Source organism: Jatropha curcas, chromosome 9 (assembly GCF_041381405.1).
Source record: "Jatropha curcas cultivar XTBG-Jc1 chromosome 9, XTBG_Jcur_1.0, whole genome shotgun sequence".
Taxonomy (NCBI): domain Eukaryota; kingdom Viridiplantae; phylum Streptophyta; class Magnoliopsida; order Malpighiales; family Euphorbiaceae; genus Jatropha; species Jatropha curcas.
Window position 1 is genome coordinate 26,435,757 of NC_143159.1, and position 23,084 is coordinate 26,458,840.

A 23,084-nucleotide genomic window follows, 5' to 3' on the forward strand; every position below is an offset into this window, starting at 1 on the left:
CATCTGCTCCTTTTCAAACAAAGTCTTATTGATTATCCTCTTATAGGAAAGATGAAGCCGAAAAAAAAAAAAAAAAAAAAAGGAAATTGTCATTTATTGCAGGCAAGGAGCTTCTCCTCACCAATGACTTGTTTGGTTTTGATTCCTAGTCAATCATCAACTATTAGATAGAAATCCATAATTTCTGGAGGGACAATAAAGTGTACACTTGCTTATATTTTCCATCTGCGACAAAACCAAGACCCCAGATCGTGACTGGATATGCCATGTTTGGTTCAGCCCTTTTTATTAGTTATTGGATGCTAGCAGTCAGCTTAGCTGTTTGTTTGGACCGCGCGTACCTTCACCCCAACCTCGGATTAGTATAATATTATCCGCTTTGGACCAAGCTCTCACGGATTTGTTTTTGAGCACCTCAGAAAAGACCTCATGTTAATGGGTTGGGTTGAACCATTATATTTTGGTTCCTCTTATCATTTTTGTTCAGTGTGGGACTTGGAGGCTATCCCAACACTGTTTATGGTTGATAATTGCAAGTTAAGAGATCAAAAGACTATTTACTATAGATTTCAGTTTTTCAATATTCCAGTAATAATTTTCTAACTTAATCACATTAGTGTAGATCTAGCTATTAATACAGTGAGAAGAAAATAAAGGATTCGTAATTCCAGTAATAATTTAATTATTGTTGTCATATTAAATTTAATTGAAGATGTTTATTTTACTCGATCGACCTCATTCGAGCTCGATGGGTAAAATCATATCGGTTTATAATTGGGGCATGTATAGGTATATAAGCCGAAATCTATCCAAACCCAATCTAATTAATTTTTTTTCTCTTCTTTATATGAGTATATATAAACATGAAACCAATCCGTTGTTCAATTTAATTTAATACGGAGCGGATATCTGATGGATATTATTTTTTGTCGACGTGTATACATATATGTTTTGTAAAGAATCTCTAAATTCAATGAACATTACAAATTAGCAATTGAGAACTCAAACTAGTAATGAGAGATGGTTTCTTGAAACTTGTTCTCTTTTTTTTGCAATTCTAAAAGAGATAAGAGAAGAACTTAACAAACTAGCAATTAAAATAAGTAATGAACTTTAATATAGTCCAATGGTAATAAAGTTTTCTACAAGGATGTGAGATAATAAGTTGAATGAGAGTCTAATTTAACAAAAAAAAAAAAAAAAATACATTTTAAGAACATATTATATATAAATATATGCATCTAGCTAATAATTGAAAAATATTTTTAGCGAAGAAGATGAGCCATGTCAAACCAGATTTGCTCAAATGCCTTGATAATGAGATGATGATATTCTTTTGAATTAAGTGAAAGATAGCAAGCAAGAAGGTCTTCTAAATCTTTCGATGTTCGAATATTATTCTCTATGATCATCTCCACCATTGAATCCTTAAAATCTTTCTGTGGATCAACTGAGGACTTAACAACTGCACAGCCTTCTAAGAAAGTCTTGTTTCTTGATAAGCTTTTACGAGCAGAAGCCTGAATTTTCCTGCTAGCAATTCTTGGAGAGTTAGTTCTAAGCCTTATCCCAACAGAATTTGATGATGTTGATGATCTTTGCATAATAGGATTGATCTTTTGCTCTTTATGAGTCCTAAATCTTTCCTCCTTGACGATCTTAACGGAAAAAGATGGGTTTGCCTTTATCTCCTCTAGTTTAGATGATCTTCTTCTCAACTTAGCGTTTTCTTGAGTCTGTCTTGGTTTGGTGAATATAGGAGCAAGCTCTACATCACAAATGGCTTCCAACTCATTAATCTTTCTTTCTTTACTGTCAAAAGATTCACTATTGACATCGATAATAATATCACTAGGACTAGAAGAACCTGTTTGTTTACAATATTTACAAGAAGAAATTGCAGCAACTTGTTGATCAAATGACGAACTAGAGAGAAATCCAAAGTCTTCATCAGATTCGGATACAAGAGATTCTTCAAAGTCAGGCTCCGGTGAGCTTTCAGGAGACCTATTACTTACAGTAGAAGAGAGAGAAGACGATATAAGTTTAGGAGAAGGCTTGTAAATGGTTTTTCTCTGGTTTCGTTTCTTGGAAAATAATGTTGAGGATGATCTTCTTGGTGACTCAGGAAAAATAGTGTCTAACGCTTTTGTGTTTATAGGTGAGTGATAGAAATTTTCAGCTCTATTAGGTTCAGAAGCGAAGTAATAAGTGTATTTTGGGTGAGAAATGTTGGGTTTTTGAGATGAAGATGTTTTTTGCTTTAAGGGATTAGAAGAGCATTGCTTTCTGCCTTTGTTCATATCCTTCAGCTTGTAAAACCAGGCATTTGGTATCATATCTGATAATCTAAATCTGTAATTACCCATCTTCCTAAATCAATGCTAGTTAGAACACTCTCTTCTGTTTTCTAATAGGAAATTGGTTTCCGTTTCCCTCTCTTCTCATACCAGAAGGAAAACAAAAAAGAAAAGAAAAGAAAAGAAAAGAAAAATTGAAAGATTTTATGGAGGAGAGACAAGAAATTCAGATATAAATAGGACACAAGGTTTGAGTAATAAAAGGTAAAGGTAAGATGGAGTTTGCTAAAAAGGTTAAGCATGCATATATAAAAGCAAGGAGAGTCAAGAATTCACTTTAAATCACATAGTAAAAAAATGCATTATCAAAATTAAAAAATGCAGAAAAAAAAGCTAGGAATTTATAAAAAATATTTATAAATCAATTTAATTATAGCTAGGAATTTTTTATTCATGGAAATGATCCTTTAATTATTATCTATGATAAGAAGATTTTAGTGTATCAAATGGTTATGCCATTTTGATGCCCTCACTATGGCCAGCCAATGGCCAATACATTGCTGCAAAAGGAAGGATTGTGAACACCTCATTTTGGGAGCTTTACACAATTTGTTTAGCAAAACAAATTTATCATAAATGATGATTATAGCAACCATTAAGGCCCATATGTCTAGTAAGTGCTGTTTTTTCCCTTCCATGCTTCAAAAATGATGATATTCCTTCTCTTTTCAATTAACTGCTGCTATTTCTATTTGACCCACAAAGCCAGCTCCTCCACATCCATTTATTTTCAGGTCCCCACTAAAGCAGTGCAAGCTGAAAATACCCTTTATGCTAGAGCCTGTGAGGTTTTGAATGTTATATTGTATGCAATGGAGATACTATAAATTTTGAATGTTTCTTTTTTTTTTTTTTTTTTTTTTTTGGTTATGAATGTTCTTAAGGTTGTGTTTGGCAACCGCTTTTTAAATAGCTTTTAAACGTTATTCTTTATAGTGTTCGGTAACAAAGTGTTTGAACTAGCTTTTAGAAATTAAGTTACCATTTTATAAAAGGTTAATCTCCTATAATGTTTGAACTAGCATTTTATAAAATACTTCTGAACATAAATCCTAGAAAATTTTATATATCTATATAATTTTCTAAATATAATATATATTTGAAATTTTCTAAATAGGTTTGAACAAATAGTGATTAGGATATAGCTACATCTCATTTTATAATTGTCAAGAAATATCTTAAAATTTTATTTTTGTGCTTTTCTAGATGGGATGAGATAATATGCAAGATAAAGTTACATGTCAATAGAGGAGAGGTCCTCATCTCATTTTACGTAATAATGGAATGCAAAAGTTAATTAATTTTAGTTTCTATAATGAGTTAGATAAATATAAATATACTGTATTTTCAAACAAATTTTACATGAAGGGATTTAAAATCTGAAATCATTAATATTAAAAGAGTTGTATCTAAATATTACTCTTATTTCGAGTAAGAAAACTATATATAAATCCCAAAAAAAAAGAAAAATCTTACCTTAGAATTTCCTATAGATAAGGTTAGACAGATGAGATGAGAGAGGGTCGTGCTTTTGCGCATATTTTCAACTCTATAAAATATTTTCCAGCTAAAGAAGCAACTGTGTGTGTATATGATTGATTCTGGTAAAAAGGTAGATGAAAAAGTTACAGCTAAGCTCACATGCTCTTGGTTTATTAGTCTCCTCCTAATCCTTTATCTGAGCCTAATCAACTGCAAGCCAAGCTTGGAAATATTAAGAGCTTGTCAGACAAAATTAGTTGTTTTGGTAGCTATTAGCTACTAAAAGCTATTTTTAACCTTTAAAAATTTATCAAAATGCTAAAAGCAAGTTAAAAAACTATTGTCAAATATAATCTAAATGTCGTTTATCTTTATGGCCTGAAATTTATTGGATGAGTTAGAACTGTGTACTCCCTTTATTGGGGTTATCTTTCCCTTTACTATTCAAAATAGTGAAAATTTTTATAGTCGAAAGGACTTGAACCGAAGGACTCTTAAGATCAATCTGATAGCATATGATTTCTGAATCAAGCCTTTGATGTCAACATTAACGAAGAACTTTTACATTCAATATCTTATAAATTAAAAAATATATGCAATAAAGTAATAATATTGTTATTTATGTGTACGGCCCCCATCGAAACAATCTCTGGCCCATCTATTCAAAATTTTTGGACTGGAGTTAGGTCCAATAGCCATGAACTGTGGACGAATGAGGACAGAAGTGATATATATACATGCATACATACATATAGAGAGAGGCTACAGGAGGAAAACATGAGAAAAGAAACCATTCATGAAACTTGAAAAAAAACAGAAAGAAGAGTAATTGATTAGTGACGAGAGTGAACAGAAAAAACAAGATGTTTCAATTTGAAGACAGAAAAGTAGTGCTACGATTTGAACCAACAGAAGAGACGTTGCAATTGAGAGACAATTCACAACACCTTTGCCTAGCAAAATAACAAAGTACAATTATCCCAAATTTTCAAGAAAAGTTTATTATTATTATTATTATTATTATTATTATTATTATTATTATTTGTTCTTTGTTTTTTTTTTTATTAATTTGATTCTGACCGAAGTTTGTGTGCTTTTAATTATAGTTAAACGGTATAATAAGTCGATTTGAGTCTGTGTTTTCAAGTCATAATGTAGATAGGGGTAGACTAAAATCGGTTAAATCAATGGTATTCCATCCAACCAACAAGTTTGATTTATTTTTCATAGCATTCGATTCAGTTTTTATTTTATATAACAAGAAGTAAGCCTTATTTTCAAATTAATTAGAGTCAGCTATATGAATATTTTGTTTCTAATATCCATTTTGATCAAATTAATATCAACACATATTTAGTCAATAAGAAGAAACTCTACTCGTCTTTCTTTGACTCTCTCTTTCTTGTATTCTTTTAGATTTTGTTTCTAAACCACCGCCGACCATTTTTTTTATCCCTCACTGTCGTTTTTCTTTATTTTGTTAATTTTCTTTCTAATAACTTTCAAACCTTGAATCGTTTGAAATAAAAGTTGGATTTAGTTTCTCAGACCTGTAGATCTTGAGTGTTTTTACTACCCTCTTAATGGGGTTATTAATTTCTTTCTTTTCATGAGGCTATTCCTCATTGTTGAGGAGTTTTATGTGATCTTTTATTTCTCAGGTAATTCGAAAGCAAGATGGATTGTTGGTTGATTGTAGTTGGAGACTTCAGATCTTCTAAATTCGAGTAAGTTTCTTTTACTAATTGAGCCTGGTAGTGCGGCTTGTTCCTCTATTAAAGTTTGGTATATTAAACTCTTCTACAAGCATCAGTTGTAACTAATTTCCGAAAAAACAATATTCGGGAGAATATCGTGAAAGGTTTCTTTTCTTGTCCTATTTGAAAATTGACCACTTTTTACCTAGAAGATTAACCTCTTCTGTCAAGATCAAGAACATCTTCAAACAGAAGATTTCAATTTTCTACATTTGTATTTCTTATTTCTATCGGAATATTATGGTGTACTCAACTTATATTCATTATTAATAAATTATTTAAGTTTTCAAAAAAAATTAATATCAGCACAAAGCGAAGTATAAGTCGGAAAAATTTTGAAATACCTTTTATAAAAAAAAATTGAAGGAGAATTTTAAATCATTTGATATAATAATATGTAAAATAGAGCGTAATAGGTAATTTTTATTTTATGTAAAAGAATTTTTTTGGTTTGGTCAATTTTTTTAAATTTGAAAAAGAATCAATTTAATTTTTAAAAATTAAATTAAAACCGAATTAATTAGGCGTAATTCGATTATATATATAATTTTAACACGGTTCATTTCACTTTTTTTTATTAAAAAATCAGTTCATTATGTTAGAATTGATACTATAATTTAAATTGAACTAAACTGATATAGTGTTTAGCAATAAATTATCTCATCTATGATGGAGGGAAGTCTAAATGGAATACAAGTGATATTGTAAATATTTAGGATACGTACAAAAAAAATAACTGTTTTGATAGCGGCTAGCTTTTTAGTAGTGTTTAGTTATTAACTGTTTGAGTAGTTTTTCATAAACTACTAAAAGTTAAATATTACATAAGTTAACTTCTCACAAAATATCACCCTAACTTCCAAAAGTTAATTCAAATGCTATGTTATCAAACACTACAAAAAATAGTATTTAGGTTACTTAAAAAGTTATTGTCGAATACAACTTTAATCTTTATTTTTGTAGACATAGTACTTGAGGTTTTGGATTAGCATTTAGTTATTAGATTAGTTCATTGAAAAATTAAATATTTCATTATGTTGAGAGACCAGATGACAAAGATTTCAATTTTTTTTTTTAACCAGATTTCTTGAATTTAAACTTTAGTTATGAAATTTTTTAAAACATTCGGAACTAGCATTTTGCCCCTTTCTTGGACTTACGAAAGCGAATTCAGATCAATCGGCAGTAGACTTGGGACACGGACACATTTAATGCCTGAAAACATGTATACCAGTTGTATTAAATAGTTTCTAGTGATTGGGGCGGGGAGGCAACCAAGCAATCAAAAGTATAGTCTATTCTGTAGTAATTGTTCCCATTGCTGAAACACGACCACCATGTCCCTGTAAAGTTGGTAATTAATTGGGCTTCAAATTTTGGAGACTTTGTCTGGTTCTTGGCCCAATTCATCCAAAGCCGAACTCAACTGAAGGAGAATATGTATTTGCCCTTAAAAAAAAAAATGTTTAGTTTTTTATTTTTATTGCGTTACCATATATAAATCCGAATTTATCTTTACATTCAGAAATAGTTAATTTAATTCAAAATAATTGAATCAAATCAAATTCATTTTTTTTATATTCAATTTCAGATTTCAATACTATAAAAAAAGAATATTCAGTTGGATCGAAATTTAGATGGTTGAATTTACTTTAGCTTGGTTAACTGAATGCACAATCTTACGGAAAAAAGAATAAAATAGGTAAATTCACAAATCTAACAATAACAAATCAAACTAATGAAAGTATTGTTGTCTAATAATATAATTCTTCTATTTTATAAAAAAAAAAAATCAATAAAAATAAGATGAAATGAAATAAAGAGAAAGATAACAATATAAGAAATCAAGAAAAAAAAGTGAAAATGAGGTAAATAGCCTATTTTGATATTTTAGCAAGAAATTTCAATCAAGTAGACTTCTTTTTTATTTATTTATTTCTTTGGAAATCTCAACGAGCTGAAATAACAATATGAGCTATATAATAGAAGTATCCTTCCTAACTCACTGAATTAAAGAAAACTGGTCGAAAGTACTCGAACTCGACACTCTTCACTTTTCACGTAAGTGAGAAGACCAATCAAACCACAAATAACTTAAATGATAGAAAATGAAATTGATACAAAAATATAAAAATAAATAAAGTTTAAACACTAAAAATTTATAGTTATTCCACCTAATAATAATCAATCATTGACTGTATGCAGGACGAATAAATGGACAATCTGGCAAAAAAAATTTTTCATTTTCGGCAATTAAAAAAGAAAACAATGGAGCTATTTTGCAAATCTTCTTAAGATTCCAAGATGTTTAGTAGGGTGCCACTTTCATGAACTCAACATTCCAAGACGTGAACACAACAAAGGCCCGAATGCCTAACTAACATCCACTCAATCTCTCACTCCATATGGTACACCAACCGTTTACAGGACACATATGTTGGCGTGTCACGGTTCAGTTTCGAATCAAAATCGATTTGATCAAAACCCAGTGCTAAATCATAATTAATGATTTTTTATTCTAAACTGTAATCGAAAATGTATATTTAAAATTCAGTTCCAGTTTTTCATTTCATTCCAATTTGAAACTATGAAAAATAGATTCTTAAAAAAATTTCCAAAATTTTTTTTATTATTATAATTTTTTAAATTAAATTAAGAATTTTTACTCAATGATTTAGTTTTTTCAATAGTAATATTTATTATTATTATTATTATTTATTTAAGATAAAAATTAAAAAAAAAATTGAAAGAACTTGAAATGAATTATCCAAAACTATTTTAGAAACCGATGGTTCAGAATCGATTCCACCTTTTTTATAACTGAAAACTGTCTAACCGATGGTTCGGTTTCAGTTCCACTTTTTTTTATAAATGGAAACGGCAGTTTTGAAGCTGAAATTGTGGTTGTAGAACAGTGGACATACCTACATATATCCAAGTCTCTCACCATATAATACCTGGGCAATCAGAAGCAACAGAAGCCACACTTCTGTTGATCTGTTCCATTTCTTCAACTACAATCTGTTTTCCCCATCATTAGATATGAAAGTGAAAGCATTAGTTGCCTTCAAATCCAAGCTTTTCAGTCCATGTAAAAAACTATTTCGAACCTTCAGATTCAAACTAAGAAAACCTGTCTTTATAAAAGCTCTTCGCTTTCATGCTCGTCGAAACAAGACCAGAAATGCTCCTTCAAAGAATCAAATTTTAACTACATTACTTTCAGCTTTCAACCTGCGACGAAAGCTGTCAACGGAGATGGACAGAGTTGCGGAGCTTAGGAGTGTCTCTGAAGCAAGGCATGAGAGAAAGCTCTTTCCATCCCCTCTTACACCGGCTTATATCAAGGCCAGCAGGACCTCAATGAGCAAAGCTTTTGGTAGTGAAGATGTTGAAGATGCATGCGGAAGTTTTGAGAACTATCTGGTGGAAATGATAGTTGAAGAAGGAAAAGTGAGGGATTTGATGGATGTTGAAGAGCTTTTGTATTGTTGGAAGAATCTCAAGTGCCCTGTCTTCATTGATTTAGTATGTAGATTCTATGGAGAGCTATGCAAGGACCTATTTTTGCCTGAGGATGACAATAACAACGATATTCCAATTGATTCTGCAGATATACTTGTTTCCAACCACACTGCATAAAAGCAAAAAGAGAGACAGAGAGAGACAAACAAAAGAAAATATTCCTTTTTTTAGTTAATTAGGCTCCAATTGGAGGGGGTTTGAACTTGCAAAAAGGCCTTATTGTAATATCTCTTTGTTAGAACATTGTAATACAGGTAGGAAATGGAAGGAATGGAAGGAATAAAGCCAATTTGGAAAGGTTAGCTCACACCAGTGTATAAAACAGATCACCATACACAAAAAAAGGAGACAAAAATCTAAAGGATACAATGGCATTATCAACTAGACATCTATTTACAGTTTAAGAAGCATGACAAAATTTATGCAGCTTACTACAAATATAGATGTGATAGAAACAACAGGTAGGAAGTACAAGCATTGAGCTTCTGGGTTTTGATTCCACTGCATTATGCTATCTATAATATCAAAAACTAAAAATATTAGCAGCTGACTAACTAAGCTACGAATTGGCACATTCAAAACAATAGATAATTAGCTTTGAAAGGTTACCAGCCATTGGAGAACCTCCGTCGGTCATTAACAGGGAAATGGTTTCTTTTCTGAAAGATAAACCCGAGACTTCATCAATCTGTCACCGATTCTGAACCCAGGCATGACCATAAACTCAACTTTGGAATCGGACTGTCGTCCACTATGGACGAATTTATCTTCATCTTCTACAGATTCCATGTGAACATCCGAGAATTTGCTTCCTCTATTCACTGCAAATATTTCAGCTTTGGGATTAATTGAGGTTGCAATCCCTTGTAGAACCCAAACCCATTTCGCCATTCTCGCAAATATTTGATAGAATGGTGTCCTCGGATGCTTGCCACTCAATACAAACATCCTTTGGTCCAAGTTACCGAAGAAACACAACTCCATTACTGGATGAACAACAAATAAGTACTTTTTTTGGCAGAAATTGGCAAAATCTGAATTTGGATTTTCTATCACAGAATCCATGGGATCATCAAACCTCATAACATCATTAACATCATAGGATTTAAGTTTTATTCCATGAAACATTCTTCGTGCAATGTAGGCTTCAAACGCATACTTCTTATGCGACCTTTTGCAATAGACAACCCCACTTTCAATTGAATTTGCTGCCAAATCTAAATCCCAACGTGAAGCTTTCATCAAGCTAATTACTGGCTTTGCAAAATCATGAATAGACTTTGAAGCTTTTCTATACGCATCCTCAAACATGGAAAAATTTAAAACTTTGACACATTTTCTCTCCAAACTTTTCTTTCGTATCTTCTCTGCCAATATGGCATTCCCCAAATCCAAATCATTGAGTTCTTCTCTCAAACGAACAATCTCATCATCTTTAGCTCTTGTTTGTACCTTTAGTTTCTCTAACCTCCTCTCATTTACTTCAATCTCTACTCTTAGACATTCCAAACGAGAGGAATCAAGCTTGGAATTATTGAATTTTATCTCTCTATACGTCCTCTTGGTCTTACAAAGACCTTCCAGCTGAGCAACAACAACTTCATCAGCAGCTATAATCTTATCAGGGTTATATGGAACATGAGCCTCCTGAAGCTGAATATAGGCTAATTTCAAAGCAGAAACTGATTCAAATAACTGAAGAACAAAGTCTCCACCACAATCTTTGCTTTCAACAGGCTGTGGATGGATTTTCTCACCATCACAATCTGTTCCCTCAGTAGCCTCGCTGCTATCTTCACCCAATGAGAAGACATTAGTGCCATTTAGGTTATGATGGTATTGGTTATGTTGCTGATTTGGGTTTTCATTAGAGAAAACACCAATAGATCTCAGTTTGCAAACTTTAGCAAATTTAGAGACCATTTCTGATATGTTTGAAGAAGGTTTAGAAGGTTTAGAGGGCGCAAACTCCATTCTTTTGAAAAAGATCAAAAACCCTAAATTAAGACGGATCTAATGATTATGTGATTAAAGGAATCTTTTGCTTTCACGAACAGTAAATTGGAGCAAATAAAGACCAAAAAGAAAAAAAAAAAGAAAAGAAAGAAATTATAATATAAAATTCATAGCAAGCACTAAAGAGGAAACAAGATCACGGGTCATATGCCTTAAACCCTGGCAATGGCTACAAACAACTAAGATTAAAGAAATAATCAAAATGGGTATTGGAGTTAATTATGTCATGAAAAAGTTTATTAAATAAATATTACCATCTAAGATTTGTGACTAAAAGAGGGTGAAGATATTCCAAGTAATTAAACAAGCTACCTTTAAGCCAATTAAATTTCCCATATCAATCAAAGTGGTTCAAAACCCACCAAACCTACCAACTGGCTAAGCTTTAAAAAAACAAAAACGCAAGCTTCAAACTGAATACGCCTTTTACCATCACAAACCAAAATAAACCCACAAAGAAAGCAAATGGTTTCTCACCGTTTAAGCCCTCCCCTGTGTCTCTGATCTAAAAGCCACTGTTTTCAAGTTTCAAACTTTTTCTGGGATTTGAAGCTCCACAAAGCATATGGGTACTCAAAAATGGCGTTTATTACGGTCTGCATTTGAAAAAGCTGAATGTGGGAGGGAGAGACAAGTACCTGAGTTTAGTTTTGTTAAGTTTAGTTTAGTTTAAATAAAGACTTATTTTTTTAAAATGTACTGTAGTTTAGATTATTCATTATTCATTGGTTTTGGTGCATTGATCTTGTTTTTGTGTGAAATGAAAATGTTGAGAATTGAAAAAATTTATATTGTCAGATCAAAAAGACAATTTATTGAATATTTTTGGGGAAATGGACAGATTCTGTGGTGGTTGCAGTTTCAGAGGCTGCAGCAACAGTGTTTGAATTCGCTGTTTGGAGTTTGACGTTAAAAGAGAAACAACAGCGTCTTATTTTACCAAGAATTTACTATTAACCGCACGAGACTTTCTTTTTCTTTTTCTTGTCTTTGTTTTGTTTTTCTGTCTTCTATTCTATGTTTTGCGTCAGAGGCTTCAGAAGAGTCGCTAATACCCCGTGGGAAGTGAGACTTTCTCTTTTTCAGATTCAATTATGGCTCTTGAGATACCGTGGTATAAGGTGACATTTTACTAGTAACGACATCGTTTCTTTAAAAAATAATGTTGCACAGATTCACGAAAACGACACCGTTTAATTTAGTTTAGTTCAAGATTCATAAAACTAGATGCTACACGTCATAAATTCATATAAGCTATTTCCTCTAGATCTTTGGAAAGCATTACTCATAAAAAAAGAACATTATCCATCTCAAAAATCTCATTTTGACTAGGATTTGCAAATAAATTAAGTTGTTTGCGAACCATTTAGAGTTTAAATTAATTAAAAGCTCATTTGAATTCAATTCTTAAAGCTCTTTTAATAAATAAATCGAGTTTGAATTAAAAATTTTAAACTAGTCTAAACTCATCTACAGCTTGATTTTAGACTCATTAAATTATAGAAATCTGGGAGTGATAGAAAATACAAATTATAGAAATAGTGGGAGGAGGATCCAACTTAAATAATTGAGACGGGTCTATCTCTTTCATGATGGATAATTGGTTTCACATGTCATCCCCACATTTCCCATCTTAATTTGAAAACCCTAAAACTATATTGGGTTAACGGTCAATTTCAGGATTTAATGGGAAAAATGTGATGCAAGACACACTCTACTAGTAGCTCCCCAGACAAAGGCATAATAGATGTGAACAAAAGCATAGAAACAATTTATACTGCCCTTCCCTAAGTCATCACCTTTCCATTTTCTCCACATCTTTGTAAGACAATACCCCACGCTTGCACCAACCTTTTCAATATTAAGGGAATATGATTTTCTAATTAGTTCCTTTGTTCTAATTTATTTTTCCAAGGCTTGAGGTTTGGCATTAGGGTTGTTTGGATGAAGAGGGAAATTTTGCACCAAAGGGCAATGGTCCTAATGGAGGTTACAATTTTCAACTCAACTCACTAACCCAACCTTAAAAACAAGGTTTCCTAAAGTATTTTTGATTTGAAACTTTAATGATTATTTATCAAACTAATTATTTAATTTTATGCTCATCAAATTATTATAATCTTATGACCATATGCAAGTTATTGACCAATTAATCTATTTTTAAATATTGAAAATAAATATTATAGACAAACATTGGCAAATTTACATATTTTCTGAGATATTTTTGCAGTAAATTATAGGGCAAAAAGCAATGAAATATTCAATTTTTCACGATCAATTAATGACAAATGAACAACTATTTACGATGAAATATCTATCAGTAATTAGCTACATATTGATAACTTTATTCTTCACTAAATCTTTTATCAATTTTTTCTTCTTTTTTTTATTTTTTATTTTTTTGTCAAAGATTTTATTTTTCAAATTAACGAGGAAAATTTTGTTGTTAATTTTTAAGTATCTCTTAGTATATATATAATCAAGAGAGATTATGCTTAGATTAGGAAGCATTCATTTATTTCTAATAAAGAGAAACAAACACGTAGGACCTTCTGAATTCTCATATCCACTTTTGGACCCACAAGACAAGCATTTCACGAGGGAAAAGAGTCTTATTTCTATATGATATCAAATGAAACATCCTTTTCCTTTGCTTTATATAGTTCCATTTAGTACATATAACTTTTATGTCTTCCATATCATGTTTAGCAAGCTTTATCACCTAATTGATTAAATTAAATTAAATTGTTTTCATAAATTAAGCTTTATATATTAGTTCGGGCTTTCTATTCTTACGCTCATCTTCAATTGTGGGAGCCTATTCTATATTGTTTCTTACGTTCCTATGATAATTAATACAAGGTTTCTTTGTTTTGCTTTCAAAAAAAAAAAAAAAATTTAAATTAAGTTATTTTCATAAATTTACATTAATTTTGCGTCATACTTTGTTGTCAATCATGAAAATTGAAGTACTATAATTTAGTACTCCCTCCATTCTTTTTATATAAAAACAACTAAAAAATAGTTTAACATTTTTTTGTCATTTTTTTTTCTTAATTTATCCCTAATATATCATTTATTCCTCCTCTAATATTAATGCATCTCTTAAATTATGTTTAAATCTTCAATAAGATTTTAAATACTTTGTTGGCATAAAGGCATAAAGGGAATATAGACAGTTATAAAAATAAAGTTTTATGCTTTGACCTGTAAAGAGAAATTTATTTTTTGTCATTTATTTGGGAAAGTTGTGTGAAAATATGAAAATTGTGTTTATTTAACCTTCTAATTACCTTTGATTATTGAAAATGTACTTTAAATATTACACAATTTTTAAATGTTCGGAGAAATCTGTAAAAATTCCTTTCAATGTGGTCAATTTTAAAATTTTATGGCCTTTTTTTATTTAAAATCCATTTTAATCGGTGCTCATATCATCGGTACAAGCATTTTTTTTAATGGAAATTGATGTAAAAAATCCATTTTTCAAAATTTATTTACATTCAATGTTCATCTATACTTTTTTTTTTTTTTTGCTACTATTTTGAAAATCTTCTACACTAAAAGTTTCACAAAGGATTAAAATAAGGGTAAGATAGATTTTTCACATTAATATGGTTCTCAAAATTATTAAATTAGGTAAAATTTTCTATATAAAAAGAACACTCAAAATAAAAACTTTTCCTACGTGAAAGGAACGGAGAGAGAGAGTATTGTTTATTTGATTTACTAATTTTCTCATTTATTTTATTACTATTGTATACAATTGTACAAATTCAATGTGATGTCACCATATATAATTACAGTCTCTTTTCTCCCATCCTCTTTTTCTCTCCAACCCTACCCATCTCTCCACCTCTTTTTGGGGGCTAAGAACTAAAGATAATTAATTTCCATAGCAAATTCAGAAATTGTAGTTAATGAGTCACAAATTTCAATTAATTAATTTACATAAATGTGTATTTTAAAATTTTTATTATACGATGAAACTGGATTGTATTTTCAAACAAACTTTACTTGCAAGATTAAAATTTTGAAATATGATATTATTATGGAAGTGTATTATTTTAACATTACTCTATGTCCAAGTGTAGAAACAAGCGTAAACTATAGAAAAATATATTCTATAATTATCGCATTATATATATATATATATATATATATATATATATATATATATATATATATATAAAAAGGTTTTTATAATTTTTTTCCTTAATATTTTTATAAATTTTAATTGCATATAAAAGGTTCACACAATTGAATGAAAAATATACTAATAAAATGAGTAAATAACTCATAATTAAATAATCAATCTTAAATCCTAGAGACAAACTACATAGTAAAAAAATTAAAAAAAAAAAAAAAAACATGCATTGCTAAGTAAAAAAAACGTGCATTACTCTAGTTCAAGGATATAATTTTTAAAAAATTCAATAAATAACATTCAATTCAAGGACATCTCTGGTATTTGATAAAAATTCAATAAACAACATTCAAAATAAGGGTATATATGATATTTTATAAAATAACTAGGGGCAATTATGGTATTTTATCAAAAATTAACCATTTGTAATAATTCTGTCCGAGTTTTGAACTAGAGATTCTACTTATGAAATTATTGATTTTGATCCTCTCATCACATGATAGCGTTTTGCAAATTTGGAATTAATTACACTTCAAAACATGTAAGTTTAGAAAGTTGCTTCCCAACTATTTTAATTATATATTTAATTAAATCAGTTTAAGGTCTTTAAGATAATGTTTTTATTTCTGGGTCAAATGAACCCAATTTATATTCAAACAAAGTAAAAAATTAATTTTCAGATTTTCAAAAGACAAAATTTCAATAAACTGAAAATTAAATTCAAAGTAAAAAATAACAAAAAAATTGAAATTCAAGACAAAAACCATAGAAGTTGATTTCTAATATACTTTTATTTTTGCATGAATTAGATTTAATTTTATTTCAAAAACTGTTTTTACATTTTCAAAAGATACAAATTCAAAATTCAAAAATGAAAATTGAATCACAAGGACAAAAAGATAACAAAAAAATTAAAATTCAAGAATGAAAAGGATATTTTTTATTTAATTGGAATTAACATTATATAATTGGAATTTTTATTTTGCTTGTTTTTTTATTTTTGGTATTTGATCTTCTGATTGGATATGTTAAAAATGAGAAAATGTTAATTATGATTTTATTGAGCTTTTCTTTGACGGCTTGAACTAAATATGCAGAATTATGATGGATTTTGAATATTTATGATACTAAAATTTATAGAAAATTATAATCCTTTATGCATATTGGTCTTGAATTTTCATCCTTTTTTTATTTTTTATTTTTTATTTTTTATTTTTGAAATATGAAAAATAAGTTTCCATTTTATTTGAACAAAAATTTAATTCAGTTGATTCAAAAATGAAAATATTGTCTTAATTTTAACCGGCCCTAACTTAATTTGGGGTGAAATTTTCTCTAAATTTATTTTAAAATGTAATTAATGACAAACTAATAAAATTGGAATTTCATAAGACAAAATTTAAAAATAAATAAAAGTACAAAAACTATAACAATTCACAAAAATAACAAAATTAGACCTTCGATTAATTGAGTAGCTTTACAATGTTCTTTTCAATGTATTGAGCTTTTAATAGATAATGAAAAAAGAAAAATCAATTGCTTATAACATGAATGGTGTGTGAAATCAACTCATTAATTTCCCTATGAATTTTGAAGTTTTCACATTATATATCTTAATTTTACTGTTTCAAGTTAGATCATATTGTTGTTTCAACTTCTAATATTTAATTATCTTAGACTATGTTTGGTTCAATGTATTCAACTATTTAATGAAATGAAAATTACATTACATAGTTAAATGCTACATTTGGATAGACTTTTTTCTTACTTTAGCGCAACGAGTATCACAATTGTATTTAGCATCGCTCAAAATAATGTATTAGCATTCTATCAAAAATCCCATGTCATTCTTTACAATTTCTCTAAGTTGGACACTCATCAAACCATTTAAACCACCTACCACCACCAGCATCACCATCACAATCGCACCACATCATTATTAATATAAAAAAATATTTAACTAAAATATCAATAATGATATGGTGGTAATGGTGGAATGATGGTTTTAATGGTGATGGTGTGTTAATTACGATACATATTTATAAACAAGCATAAAAAAAAAAAAAAAAAAAAAAGAATGATGATTACATTTTAATAAATTTTTTTAATTACATGACAAAACATAATAATGGGATGTTAATTACATTTCTTTACAATATATTTTTGATTGTATTATATTTTTAATTATATTTTATTATATTCAATCAAACGTAGCCTTAGTGTAAAGACATTACATTCTACAAATGTTTTTCAAAATATAAAATATATTGTAGAACACTTTAATTCCTTTAAAAATGTGCAAGGGAAAAAAGTTACTACTTCTGAAATAATAAAAATATTCAGAACATATTTTAAGGTAAGCATTTTAGAATTTTTTTATAACTAAAATAAAAAAAAGAAAACCAAAACTGTAACTTTTCCCCAAAGCAAGTATTTCATCCTTGAGAGGTAACGTATTAGAATTATAATGGCATATTGTAATTAGGTTTAATTACTGGATATCTTTTTGTACTCTCACAAATATTAGAATTACTACTCCCGAACGGACCTCAAAACGGCAAGTCAGAGGAAGAAATGACGTCGTATCTATTGCTAGTATTTACTACTTTTGCTGTTCTACTTGGCTTTCAAATCTTAAAATGCAGTTGTCTCACTCAGCTTCTCTGTTTTCTATAGGGGTCTTTTAAATTTAATCCTCTGGTTGTTTAGGTGAAATCAATGGTAGTGGTGGCGTTAAGATTAAGAGAAGAGATTAAAGAGAAACGATGTCATTTAGAGTTTGTGATAAGGAGAATACATATAATAAAATACTTCTGGTTATTTTGTCCTTATGTCCTTGCCCTTGGAATCTTAGGAATTCCTTGATAAAGAGAAGACAGACATTTTGATCAGTGGTCATGGCCATCCCATCCTTTTTGTTCCATAGGATTTACATGCATAAATATAGCCTTTAACTTATAATTTTGGGTATATTGAGCAAAATTAGTCATGTCGATAGCTATTTACTGTTTTGATAACGTTTAGTTATTAACTGTTTGAGTAGTTTTTCAAAAGCTGAAAGCTAAATATTACGTAGGTTAACTTTTCATGAAACGCTGCCTTAATCTTTAAAAGTTAGTTCAAACGCTATGTTATCGAACACTGTAAAAAATAGTGTTTAGCGATTTAAAAAGCTGTTGCCGAACATAACCTTTCACTCAGTAGCACCCTAAACGTAAATTTTTAAGGTTTTTATCGTTTACATGCAAAGTATTTATCTGATATGCAATGCAATTTTTGGAATAATGAGTTTTACATTTTTCAACTATTAAATAAGTATTTAACCAATTTAATTTTATTAGTCAAAGCATTCAATAAAATGATTTTGCAATTTAAAAATATATAATAGGTGCAATTTTATAAATTAAATTGTTGAATGAATCAAATTAAAAGTTGAAGTGTCATTAGATTTTTCTTGTAAAGTTCACAAGCCAATTTTTACACATTTGCCCGTTGTCAAGGCTCAATTCATAAATTAACGCTGTATTTTTTTATGAAAATATTATGATACTATCAAATTTTATTTTGACCTATTAAATATTTTATTTAATGTATAAAATTGTACCAAATTAAATAATTTAATTAACCCGTTAAATACCTCAATTTATAAAATTAGATTGATCAAAAACTTATTTTTTCAAAAGTTATACTAACCACATATTAAATCAATACTAGTGTTAGAACCCACGCGATGCGCGAATTAATATTTAAGAATTAAATAATTTTTTATAATTTCGACATAAACACAACACGAAAATTAGACAGTTAACAGAAATACGACACGTTTAACCCGCTTAATATCATAAACAGGTTAAGTGGATCGTGTTGACTCATACATAACTCATGTAACCCACTTAATATCATAAATAGGTTAAGTGAATGTGTTGACCTATAAACGACTCACTTAACATGCTTCTAGTATTTTTAATTTTTAAACTATTTAATTTCAATTATATTTAAAAATAAATTTTCACATGTAAAATGCATAAATTCTTCAAGATTTATAATTAAAATAAAAAAAAGTAATACAACAATAAAATTTAAAAATAGGTTTTAGTTGGAGTATTTATATCTAACACTAAAATTACCTCTTTACTCTTAAATAAACGGGTCACTCGCCCCCGCGTGTCAATCCGCAATACAACACGTTTATATTCGTGTCATAAATGAATGACTCGTTTATGACACAAACTCGTTTAACATCAACCCTAACCCATTTATTTCTCGTCTGAGGCGAATCATGTTCGCGTTGTGACCCATTTTGAGACTCCAGTATGACCTGCATAAAAAAATGCATACATACTATTAATGTATTTTTCAATAGTGATAATAATTTTAAGAATTTAACTAATTATATTGAAATAAGAAATTAAGTATTTTTTTATTTTATGTTTATGATTTATTATAAATGATTGTTTATTTATTTGAAATATTAATATATTATACTTATTTAGTATAGTGCATCTTAACCGTGTGGATATTCTACTTTTTTTAAAATTTTCATATCGCGTGATGATGTGTTGCTTTTAATTTATTTTTGTATCTTTTTTTATTAATGCATTATCAAAAAAAATAAGAAGTGACTATTTTTTTTTGGAAGAACTTTTGTTACTTTTTTTTATATAAAAAAAATATAATTAATTTTTCTCTACAAATTTATTTTTGTAGTTTTTTATTTTCCTTCTAATTTGATGAAAAAATTATGGGAATTCCCTTATATTCAATTTTCTTATTTCCAAATAAAATAGCTTTTGCTTATTAATATTAATCTAGTTTTTTTATCCTCCAATATGATATTATTTGAAAATATAATTATTTTTTCCCTTATAATCTGCATGCAGGGTAATATTAAAATATGAAATAGTATTTTATAACATCATTTAAAAATAATAAAATTATATAATAAAATGATAAATTATATTTTATTAAGATATGCTGAAAAGTTGTGATGCTAAGATATGTTTTTTTAAGTATCACACGAAACTTTTCATAAGATATGCAATAACAAAAGTCATGTATGGTATGATTTACATAAAAAAATGTATACACACTATTAATATTTTTCAATAGCGATAATAATATTGAGAATTTAACTATTGACATAAGAAATTACGTATTTTTTTATTTTATGTTTATGACTATTATAAATGATTGTTTATTTATTTGAAATATTAATGTATTACTTATTTAGTGTATTGTGTCATAAGCATATGGATGTCCTGCTTTTTAAAATTTATCGTATCCGTACGTTTCCGTGTCTCGTGTCTCGTGTCCGTACAACCTAGCTTCAGGATATATGAAACTAATCCTTATACCAAGCTAATCAACTAAGGTTTTTTTTATTACCAATAAAAATAATTTATTTTTTTTAATTTGCTTTTATGTCATTGAAATAAGATATTAAGTATTTTTTATTTTATGTTTATGATTTATTATAAATGATTGTTTATTTATTTGAAATATTAATGTATTACTTATTTAGTGTACTATTTCCTAAGTGTGTAGATGTCTTACCTTTTTTAAAAATAGTCGTATCCCATTTCCATGCAGCATAGCTCCTGGTATATGAGATTACTCTATACACCAAACTAATTAACCAAGATTTTTTTATTACCAATAAAAAATGAAGTGTTTTTTTAATTTGTTTTTGTGTCATTAGTATAAGAAATTAAGTTTTTTTTTTATTTTGTGTTTATAATTTATTATAAATGATTATTTATTTATTTGAAATATTAACGTATTACTTATTTAGTGTACTGTGTCCTAAACGTGTGGATGTCCTACCTTTTTTAAAAATTATCATATCTCGTACGTTCATGTATCTCGTGTCTTGTGTTTGTGCAACCTAGCTACTAGTACATGAGACTACTCCATACACCAAGCTAATTAAATAAGATTTTTTATTACCAATGAAAATGAAGTTTTGTTTTAATTTGCTTTTGTGATCATTGAAATAAGAAATTAATATTTTTATTTTGTATTTATAATTTATTATAAATAATTATTTATTTATTTAAAATATTAATGTATTATTTATTTAGTGTAATGTGCCCTAAGCAAGTGGATGTCCTACTTTTTTAAAAATTATCGTATCATGTACGTTTCAATTTATATTTTTTAAATTGCTTATATATTATTTATTTAATAGTAATATATTATTTATTCTCACTCTTTTTAAGCGTGTAGATTACATATTAATTGTTTTGTAAGAAAAAATAAATTTATATTAATATATTAAATTAAATGCTAGAGATAATCTTTTTTATAGATATTATCTTGATAGAGGGATTATCTGAAAATATAAAACAAACGATCTTTTTACAATTCTTACAATTGTGTTAAATTGTGTGAATTCTAACAGCCGTCATTCTATAATTCAAAATAATGCCAAACGGTAAACTATAATACTTATACTTGGTTTCCATATAAAGCAAACCACCATGCTTTTATATATTTTATAAATTTTATATATAAAAGCCAAAAATCTTAAAAATTGTTGTTGCTAACATAGCGAAGTATATAATTATAAAAAAAGTGAAGTTCACAGTGTCACAAAATTTTTTCTGCCAACGTCCAAGGATTAAATCATGTAACAGTTCTATTATGCAATTCCTTTCTAAAACCTTACACATAACATTACTAAATGTATATCAAATAAAATATTACTACAATTAATATATCCACTAGTGTAAATATTACATTAAAGATGATTTTAATTATATTACATTATAGCTCAATAGATGTATTAAAAATATATTTCAAACGAAGTGTAAAATTAAAAGAAACCAATAATAATTTTACAAATTGGAAAAGAATACTAATTTTACAAATTAAATGGAATTTTCAAAATCCTGTTAAATGACACATGTCCATTATTATCATATTAAGAGAAGCAACATTGTACCTTTTCTTATGAGCATAGCAAGTAAGTTGTATTCAAATTAAGTCTAAAATGTACGAGTGACAACCAGCCAAAAGTCTTTTTGTGCACAGGGGAGGGATACTGTGCCAATTTGTATTTTTTTTTTTAATTTATTAGATTATTATTATTATTATTATTCAAGTACCAAAATATTCCAAAGCAGATAAGTCCTCATTGGGTGTTGGAGCATAACAATAATTCAACCATTTGCATTTCTGTGGCCAAACTTATCACACAAACTAGAAAGTAGAAACCAACTATAAACCCAATTAATATTTTAGTTTTATTATTCTTTTGAATAAAAAATTCTTTTGGTGTCACCGTGGCTACAATGTAAAGACGGGAATTACAGTCGCGGCATAACGGTAGTTTCAACAACCGCCTCAAAGACATACAGAGGCGTTTAGAACCGCCTTTGTACATAAAAGAAACCACACCCAAAAATCTAATTTTCAGTCTAGTATACTATATTGTGAGTCAAATCTGATCTAATTAGTCTTTCACTGATGTGAAAAGTAAAAGATTTCGTGTTCGAGTCCTCTAACTCGATTTGAAAGAGTTTTTTATTAATTTAGTGAATTAAGGAGAAGGTTATCTCGTTGTATAGTGTACCGTATTATTTCGGCCTATTAAATCTCTAAATAGATAAAAAAAATTATTTCAATATGTTTAGTCTCCTAATTAATAAAAAAATGACATAAACTAGACTTTGAAATTAGGAGTATAAAAAATAGAAATAAAACTGTTGGGCCAATATATTTATTTTAAAAATACAAACAAAATTTATCAAAAGAAAAATTAAATTTTAAAAAGGTGTGGTACAGTGGACACTAAAC

General features: G+C 28.5%; 3 protein-coding genes across 3 annotated transcripts; 1 reads left to right on the forward strand and 2 right to left on the reverse strand.

The window, feature by feature from the left end:
* Positions 1 to 1,094: 1,094 nt before the first annotated feature.
* Positions 1,095 to 2,594, reverse strand: LOC105638954 (transcription repressor OFP4). Its single transcript, XM_012222874.4, has one exon. It carries the CDS (start codon positions 2,367 to 2,369, stop codon positions 1,266 to 1,268), a length of 1,104 nt encoding a protein of 367 aa, XP_012078264.1. The 5' UTR covers positions 2,370 to 2,594; the 3' UTR covers positions 1,095 to 1,265.
* Positions 2,595 to 8,634: 6,040 nt separating this feature from the next.
* Positions 8,635 to 9,426, forward strand: OFP17 (ovate family protein 17). Its single transcript, XM_012222886.4, has one exon. It carries the CDS (start codon positions 8,642 to 8,644, stop codon positions 9,239 to 9,241), a length of 600 nt encoding a protein of 199 aa, XP_012078276.1. The 5' UTR covers positions 8,635 to 8,641; the 3' UTR covers positions 9,242 to 9,426.
* Positions 9,427 to 9,469: 43 nt separating this feature from the next.
* Positions 9,470 to 11,972, reverse strand: LOC105638972 (MYB family transcription factor). Its single transcript, XM_012222898.4, has one exon. It carries the CDS (start codon positions 11,096 to 11,098, stop codon positions 9,761 to 9,763), a length of 1,338 nt encoding a protein of 445 aa, XP_012078288.1. The 5' UTR covers positions 11,099 to 11,972; the 3' UTR covers positions 9,470 to 9,760.
* Positions 11,973 to 23,084: the final 11,112 nt, after the last annotated feature.

Excerpts from the sequence above, each read along its gene's own strand:
- LOC105638954 (XM_012222874.4), bottom strand. The coding sequence starts at position 2,369 with ATGGGTAATTACAGATTTAGATTATCAGATATGATACCAAATGCCTGG.
- OFP17 (XM_012222886.4), top strand. The coding sequence starts at position 8,642 with ATGAAAGTGAAAGCATTAGTTGCCTTCAAATCCAAGCTTTTCAGTCCA.
- LOC105638972 (XM_012222898.4), bottom strand. The coding sequence starts at position 11,098 with ATGGAGTTTGCGCCCTCTAAACCTTCTAAACCTTCTTCAAACATATCA.